Here is an 8,303-nt window from a genome sequence, read left to right as displayed (position 1 = left end):
CACGTATGTGAACATATATGTGGCACAGTATAGCATACTATACACTCCATCACTCATTATTGTGTCATGTGCTGCAAACAACAAAACAAGTAGTCTATTATTACCTCTATCATGTGCAAAATGGCGGCTCAAATAGGAACAAGTCAGGGTGTAAACATTTGCGCTACTTGTGTCATTCTTTATTCAGGTCTGTATAAAAGCTTCGGCTTGATGGACCTGGCCTTACGTATTGAACTGTGTATGAAATGCAGAAATGCATTAATGTTACAAAAGGCAAACAAAATATATCAATCAATCAATATCAATCAACCTCTCTCTCTCTCTCTCTCTCTCTCTCTCTCTCTCTCTCTCTCTCTCTCTCTCTCTCTCTCTCTCTCTCTCTCTCTCTCAGGCGGTCTGTTCACCACCATCCTACTTTTCGCCACTCAGCCAAAACTGAACCAAGGTACATTTTTAATTTCATGAGAACTAGGATGGGAGGAAAAAGCAGTCGACTGTCAGTGGAGGCACGGCTGAGCCTCCTGGGCGAGTGTGGCGTGGACGCCGTGAGGCTGTCCCGCCCCCGCTCGGGGGGCTGCTGTGGGAGGGGGAGGCGCTCTCTGGCCTCCTTTACCTTCCGGCAAGGGGCCGAGGGGGGCGAAGCCCCTCGTGTCGGATCAGGCGGCCAGCCTGAATATGGACAAGCTGGCCGCCTTGGACCAGGAGACACCCATCAGGGTGCACTGCCTGGCAGGAGGCGCAACAGTCTTCTGTCAGGACCTGCCCCTGAGGGACCTCCTGGCCGGACTGAAGTACACTACGGCGGGGCGTCACGCCGTTTTGTACTTCAGCCTGGCCGGAGGTCTGGGTGTCCACGGGGGGCAGGGGCAGGGCTGCCCCGTGCTCTTTTGCAACAGCAAGAGAGTGGGCAGCCGCCCCAAGCCCCCCAAGAGGACCAGGCTGTCCGCGTCCCAGAGGCGGGGCAGGAGGCCGGCCCCGCCCCAGAGGCTGGCCAGGTGGTGGTGGCCAGCCCGGGGCACGAGGCCGGCCACGCCCCTGAGGCTGGCCAGGTGGTGGCGGCCAGCCCAGGGCACGAGGCCTGCCCCGCCCCAGAGGCTGGCCAGGTGGTGGCGGCCAGCCTGGGACACGAGGTCGGCCCCTCCCCTGAGGCTGGCCAGGTGGTGGCGGCCAGCCCGGGGAAGGAGGCCGGACCCGCCCCTGAGGCTGGCCAGGTGGTGGCGGCCAGCCCGGGGAAGGAGGCCGGACCCGCCCCTGAGGCTGGCCAGGTGGTGGCGGCCAGCCCGGGGAAGGATAGCCTGGGCCTGTGGGTCTCGGCCCCCAGCCCGGAGGAGGGGCAAAAGGAGGCCAGGAGCGCCACGACCCCCGCGGAGGACGAGGGAGCGGGGCTCGTCCTCCGAGGAGTGGGGAAGGGAGTGGTGGCCCCTTCCCCCCCACCACAGCGCCAACTCCCCCAGCCAGGGAAGGCTCGCCAGGGGAGGGGCAGGGCTGGAAGCAGGTTGTCCCACGGCCTGTGGGACAACCTGCTCGCCATTGCACAGACCCTGTCCCTCACCCTGGTGGTGTACTCCGCCCTGCTGGAGTACTTCCCTGACTGAGGGGGGCAGCCGGCCCCACAGGGCAGTCGGCTGCCCGGGGAGGGGGAGGGGAGGGGATAGGTTAGGTGGGAGGGGGAGGGGGAGGGGGAGGGGATAGGATAGGTGGGAGGGGGGAGGGGGGAGGGAAGACAGCCGGGAGGGGGAGGGAGTGCTGTCTTGGGAGGGGGAGGGGGAAAGGGGTAGGTTAGGTTAGAATAGGTTAGGTTAGGTTAGGTTAGGTTAGGTTAGGTTAGGTTAGGTTAGGGTAGGTTAGGTTAGGTTAGATTAGGTTAGGGTAGGTTAGGTTAGTTTAGGTTAGGTTAGGTTAGGTTAGATTAGGTTAGGGTAGGTTAGGGTAGGGTAGGGTAGGGTAGGGTAGGTTAGATTAGGTTAGGTTAGGTTAGGTTAGGTTAGGTTAGATTAGGTTAGGTTAGATTAGGTTAGGTTAGGTTAGGTTAGGTTAGGTTAGGTTAGATTAGATTAGGTTAGGTTAGATTAGGTTAGGTTAGGTTAGGTTAGATTAGATTAGGATAGGTTAGGTTAGGTTAGGTTAGGTTAGGTTAGATTAGATTAGATTAGGATAGGTTAGGTTAGGTTAGGTTAGGTTAGGTTAGGTTAGGTTAGGTTAGATTAAGCTATCAGGACAAGTAAATAACAACACCGCCGTGTGCGGCGGCCATCATGTGAGCAATGCACGTATTTTCGTGACCACCTGCTGCCTTGGCAGAGACAGAGCGAGAGAGAGGGAATCACGTTTTTTGCATGCCAGTTTTCCTTTGTTTCTTCTTCGCATATTTTATTATTCGCATATTTATTACCAAATTACTCGAGAATGAGCCTTATTGGAAGCTAAGGGAAAATAAACTGAATGATCGAAGTATGGGAACATTAATATACGTACTTGAAAATGTACCTTATGGAAAGTATAGGAAAATTAACCGTATGATCGAAGTAGGGGAAAATAAATAAAGCTACCCGAAAAACAACCTTATTGAAAGTTATAGGAAAATAAACCGTATGATCGAAGTATTGGAAAATAAACCTTATAGCAAAGGAAGTGGGAGCAAAACGTCTCTCTCTCTCCTTCAATTAGAGAGAGAGAGAGAGAGAGAGAGAGAGAGAGAGAGAGAGAGAGAGAGAGAGAGAGAGAGAGAGAGAGAGAGAGAGAGAGAGAGAGAGAGAGCGCATACCTTGATTTATGCCTCGTTAGTCAGGTGATTTGATGCATCTCTATTCTGTCCACCTCCCTAATCTCCATCTCTCTCTCTCTCTCTCTCTCTCTCTCTCTCTCTCTTAGTGTTGGGGTAAAGTTAAAAGCAAAGACGGCAGGCGGCATCCCTCTTCATCTCCCTCACCTGATTAATGCTAATTGGACCTTAACTTAAACTCGCGGCCAGGTGTACTCTGACCAAGAGATAAGCTCACTACTCAAAAAAATCCTCCCCACCTTCTCCTCCTCCTCCTCCTCCTCCTCCCCACGCCCCTCCCCTCACTCATTACCATCCTTCAGCGGCCTGGAATGCGCGCACCTAAATCAGCGTGAGTGGACATCGGTGGGCTGCGGGGAAAGTTCCTAGAGGCTTGCTGCAGGAGGGCGGAAGGGATGAGGGGCGCGGGGTAGTGGTGAGAAAGAAAGGAGTGTAGGCATGATGAGTTTGGTTGGAAAATTGTGAAAAGAAAGAAAGGAATACGGATAATGAAATATTAGTTAAAACAAAAATAGAAAAAAATTAATAAAAAGGTACAAGGATGAAAAATAACGAAATCTGAAAAAAAAAGGAAGCAAATGTGGAAAAATGGAATAGCACTGTGAGTGAAGCATGACAGTGATTCCCCGCGTGGTAATTCGCATTAATTAGTGGAAGGTGTTACACAATTCTGTCTAAAACACGTCTGCTTGAAAAAATACATATTCTCTCTCTCTCTCTCTCTCTCTCTCTCTCTCTCTCTCTCTCTCTCTCTCTCTCTCTCTCTCTCTCTCTCTCTCTCTCTTCTTCCCCTCTCTCTCTCTCTCTCTCTCTCTCTCTCTCTCTCTCTCTCTCTCTCCTGCGTGGCCAGATAAGCTGTAGCCAGTATCACTTTACTAAAACACTTGTTACGCAGCCTGGAATGTTCAGGAGCTCATCACGAGGCAACACAACTAGCAAGGCAAGGAGAGAGGCAAGGACGGACAGACCAGACGGACGGACGAACGGAGGGAGGGAGGGAGGGAGGGAGGGAGGGAGTCTGGTGTGTAATAGGCTGATGTACTATTCATGCCTAGACGCTCGGGGACTGCTCCTGCTGTTGCCGTGAAATTCTCCGCCACACCAATATTATTACCCCAATATGACCCCCTTCAATTATGTTGTTGTTGTTATTGTTGTTGTTCTCTCTCTGTGTGTGTGTGTGTGTGTGTGTGTGTGTGTGTGTGTGTGTGTGTGTGTGTGTGTGTGTGTTTCATAACAATTTGACATGGCAGGATGCAAAACGTTTCTCAGTAATGAGCGTGTTCACATCCTTCTTCCCGCCACGAAAAAAATAGAACACCTAAGACGCCACGGCAGTGTGAGAGAGAGAGAGAGAGAGAGAGAGAGAGAGAGAGAGAGAGAGAGAGAGAGAGAGAGAGAGAGAGAGAGAGAGAGAGAGAGAGAGAGAGAGAGAGAGCACTTCTACGTTCTCATGTCGTCATGTTGCACAAGTTATTCAAGAGTGGCAGTCACTAATTCACCAGCACGACCTGTCAGTACACCGAGCACACGCTTCCTGGAAAATGCTGCAAATCCTTCCCATGATACTACGTGTTTATGAAAAGCAATGCTTCTCATCAGCAGCAGCCCCTTGCTTTCAGATTCATGGGGTGAGTTTGCATTAACTGCTTCTCCCGAGCGGACGTGTTTCCATTACTTCATATCTAACTCAAGCAGTCTCCACCAATATGTTAACGCTTTGCCTAATTTGTGGTTCATGTTCCTTCATTACTTTCATCGAGCAACTGTCGCCACACAGTGAAATGCTCTCGTCGTTAAATGCAAGGTTTTCATTACATTTCACATTATTTTAGCCTTTAACAGAGAGAGAGAGAGAGAGAGAGAGAGAGAGAATGATGAAGCGAACAGCCTAGCCTTGAGCTTGTTCAACACTGCCGCGTGGCTGGCTGGCTGTGTTGTGTGATCCGTGTATGTGTTAGAGGGTTTGGCGCGACACGTTTCGCTTATATATTAGTTTATAGCCGTGCCTGTGCCTGCAGGAGGTCCACGCCACACGCCGTGTTCGTTTGTATATGAAACTGCAATGATTTACTTTTTACGAGCACATCAATGAGCCGCGCGTCTCATTAAGTGTTTTTACAGCGGACCGCTTGCGAGGGAGGATTGCTTGTTTACAGCAAGTAATTTAATTAAAGATTCATGTTATACCTTCACTGTTTTAATTAAATCATGGTCATAAGAGTTGAGGGTAATGAGCAGCATGTACGTAGCTCTTTGTGTGACGCTCGGTGAGACATGCAACACTGTGTGTCGGTCTGTCTGTCTGTCTGTCAGTAGTGGGAGTTAACACGATACTTGGGAACACTGCACTGACTCCTCAAGCAGTCAAGCCCAAAGTGAAACACGGGATTCATTGTCCGAAGCACCAATGACACGAGATGGCAACCCAAACACATACACACACACACACACACACGTGGTAATGGCTCTCCCGCCCACCTCATCTCAGTAAATGTTTGTTGGCAGTTTTCCACATTAAAAGGCCGCAATTTTCCTTAAGTAAAGTCGTCTTGGTCTCGTTCGGAGTAAATTACCATCATCACAGTAGTTTTTACTTTATTTTTTTTTTCATCCAACACTCTCAGACTTCCCCACACGTCATATTGGCAATTCTCTCCTTCCCCCACCATTCTCTCTCTCTCTCTCTCTCTCTCTCTCTCTCTCTCTCTCTCTATCGGCAACCACAACGTGTACACCTTCCCCCTCTCCTCACCTCAGACTCGTTGACTCTGATAACTAACGTGCTTAATTTCCCATTGGTTTGTACCGGAACTCCGCCAGTCCCTACGCACCACAGATAACTCTGCTAACGCCTGTCAGCCTCCAGTGATCCCCCCTCACAAACTTTACTGGACCCTGACCGGAGGAGGTAAAGAGTGCTGCGGGCTGACTTAAAGAAGTGTTGTTCTGTCTGCCTGCCTGGCCGTGAATAGGCTGCTGAGCTGCCCGCTAGGTATCCTTACAGACCTCACACCTTGCCGTATTGCTCGAAATTAAACCAAGTACTGCTAGTTAATTCAGACGGGTCGCAATTACTATGGACTCGCGGAAGACCAAAACTTTTCCGCTCGAATCAAGGTCTTAACGAAGGCGATGAAAAAACTCCACCTAACCCAAGTGAAGGCGAGCAGACGGAGTGGCGGGCAGGAGTGGTGGGTCAGTGGCTTCTTACCTTGACCTCCGTGAACACAGGTGACGGCACACTTACCTGCAAAGAAAAGGGATTATCAGCACGGTTGTTATATTCTACCTGAGTAAAACCTTACTGTATTTTTTTTTATGTGTGCATATTTATTGCATTAAGAGTGTCGAGCTGATGACGAGCCAGCTTTGACTTAAATATGGCGTAGAAATTGCAGTGGAGAGCCTGTGAGCTGCAAACACCACAACTTCACGGCACCTTTCTCCCCCTCACGCCTGGCTGGTTGTCTTGCATCTCTCCGACACTCCAATTCGTGACTCAGCCTCCACTCGCCCGTGAATCCCCGACGCACCCTCACCACCACTACCTTTATCACCGCCACCAGCACCGCCCCTTCAGTAGACTGGCTTCTGAGGGCAGCTCCATTGTCCCTAACCTCTCTCTGTTCGGATTAAGTTGCGTCTATTTTTGTTTGTAATGATTCATTTTATGTGTTTGTTCTGTCATTGTCTTCCTTCACACACCCACACTCACACACTCTGTGTGTATATATATATATATATATATATATATATATATATATATATATATATATATATATATATATATATATATATATCACTTATTACGCTCAACACATAGCCATTAAGAGTTTCATTTGCAATCGGTAGGATAAAGAAAATAGGTACAGGTTATAGCAAATCACGGAGGCCGAGACGGGGGTGTGTGGGTGCAGGTGGGTGGCGGACGAGGCGGGGTGGAGCTGTGCGGGTGGAGGTGGGTGGCGAGGTGAGGCGGGATGTGTGGCTGCAGGTGAGCGACAGAGAGAGAGAGAGAGAGAGAGAGAGAGAGAGAGAGAGAGAGAGAGAGAGAGAGACTATAACTGAGATGCAGGAAACTTCTAAATGAAAAACAAGTTCTGTCGCCTTTACCAATAATGTACCACCCCTCTCTCTCTCTCTCTCTCTCTCTCTCTCTCTCTCTCTCTCTCTCTCTCTCTCTCTCTCTCTCTCTCTCTCTCTCTCTCTTCGTGGGGGTAAAAGAGAGTTGGCTGGCACTACAATAGACTTTGGTTGAAATGTTCCAGTTATACTCCCTAACTGCACTTAAAAAACTAACTTTTCCAATATGGCAACACGTGATTGCCCAGAACACTCCCTCTACTCCTCCCCCTCCCCCCCTGCCTCCCCGAGTGACGGCAGGCGGAGGCACGGGCGGTGAGACGTGATGAGAGGAGTAAGTGGCAGTGATGGGCGGGCCTGGTGATGTATGGAATAATGCGTGGTGTTGACAAAGAATGGGGTGAGAGGTGAGCGATGGTGGTGAATACGCGTCTAACTCAAGGACAAAACAAACAAAAACACAACACACCAAACAAACAAGAAATGCAACCAAGCCTCGGGTCTCCTTTACCAGCGAACAATTGCTGCATTTCACAAGGCAACACAACAAGGGGACATTTAACAAGCACTTAGGAATAACGAGTCACATGCAGCCTCTCACCTGCTAACCTGCCTATTTGTTAATTTTCTACTGGTATTCTATCTTTTTCTTTGTTACTCTTCCTCCTTCACTTTTATGTTCCCTCTCACGCCGCCTCCTGCTGCCTGATCAGCCTCGTGTGGGTGCCGCTCATCCTCCCCCGCCACTCCTGCCGCTCCTGCCACGCCCTGCCTTCATTATCTCTTGCAATGGAAGCTTCATGCTCTTATTTTAACTTAAGAAGAGACACTGTCATATTCGATGCAAACTCCTTCTCCTGCCCTCTTACTCCTCCTACCTCCACCTCCTCCTCCTCCTCCTCCTCCTCCTCCTCCTTCTCCTCCCCCACGGGCAGCTCGGCAGGGACGTGCACGCACCCGGCCTGACATCCAGCTATCAATACCACAAGACCTGCTTTGCATATTTCCCGTGACGATGCAGGAAGGTCCACCCCACACCCACGTCCCCCGGAATGGAGAGGCCCGCCCCACGCACCCCGGGGATGGGAAGACCCACCCCACGCCCACCCCAGGGGAGAGACCACCTCATGTTTACGTTTTGTGAGTGATATGTTTGGACTGCACAAACCTTCTTTTTGTTACGCCCCGCTGCCTTAAAACGTTCACGAAGGATGGAAGGTTACATCGCACTGGCAGCACAACGTGGGACAATTGGTGACCAGGCTGCCGCACACCCCCTCCTGCTTGCCGCTGCTTGCACACATCCGGCACTCACGGTGACTGAGGGCACGTGTGGCTGCAGCGATCCGTGGGGAAAACACCACCACAGAACACAAAGGTCAACCTGTTTTCCCTCGTTTGTGACCACCGAGCAAACATGTTCCGGATTTACATC

The 8,303-nt window shown here is 50.5% G+C and overlaps 1 protein-coding gene across 1 annotated transcript; it reads left to right on the top strand.

Moving 5' to 3' along the window:
- The first annotated feature begins 473 nt into the window (after nucleotides 1-473).
- On the top strand, nucleotides 474-8,012 carry LOC135098908 (basic salivary proline-rich protein 2-like). The gene is made up of 3 exons (XM_064001318.1): nucleotides 474-1,303; nucleotides 6,638-6,779; nucleotides 7,890-8,012. Exons 1-3 carry the CDS (start codon nucleotides 474-476, stop codon nucleotides 8,010-8,012), a joined length of 1,095 nt encoding a protein of 364 aa, XP_063857388.1.
- The last annotated feature ends 291 nt before the right edge of the window (nucleotides 8,013-8,303 follow it).

This window comes from Scylla paramamosain, unplaced genomic scaffold, assembly GCF_035594125.1.
Source record: "Scylla paramamosain isolate STU-SP2022 unplaced genomic scaffold, ASM3559412v1 Contig91, whole genome shotgun sequence".
NCBI lineage: Eukaryota > Metazoa > Arthropoda > Malacostraca > Decapoda > Portunidae > Scylla > Scylla paramamosain.
This window is presented reverse-complemented; position numbering and strand designations above follow the sequence as displayed.

Bases quoted from the DNA above. Each gene is read 5' to 3' on its own strand.
- LOC135098908 (XM_064001318.1), top strand. From the start codon at position 474: ATGGGAGGAAAAAGCAGTCGACTGTCAGTGGAGGCACGGCTGAGCCTC. The intron at 1,304-6,637 runs GTGGGTCTCGGC...TGCAATCGGTAG, and splicing joins GGGAAGGATAGCCTGGGCCT to GATAAAGAAAATAGGTACAG. The intron at 6,780-7,889 runs GTGAGCGACAGA...GTGACGATGCAG, and splicing joins GGCGGGATGTGTGGCTGCAG to GAAGGTCCACCCCACACCCA.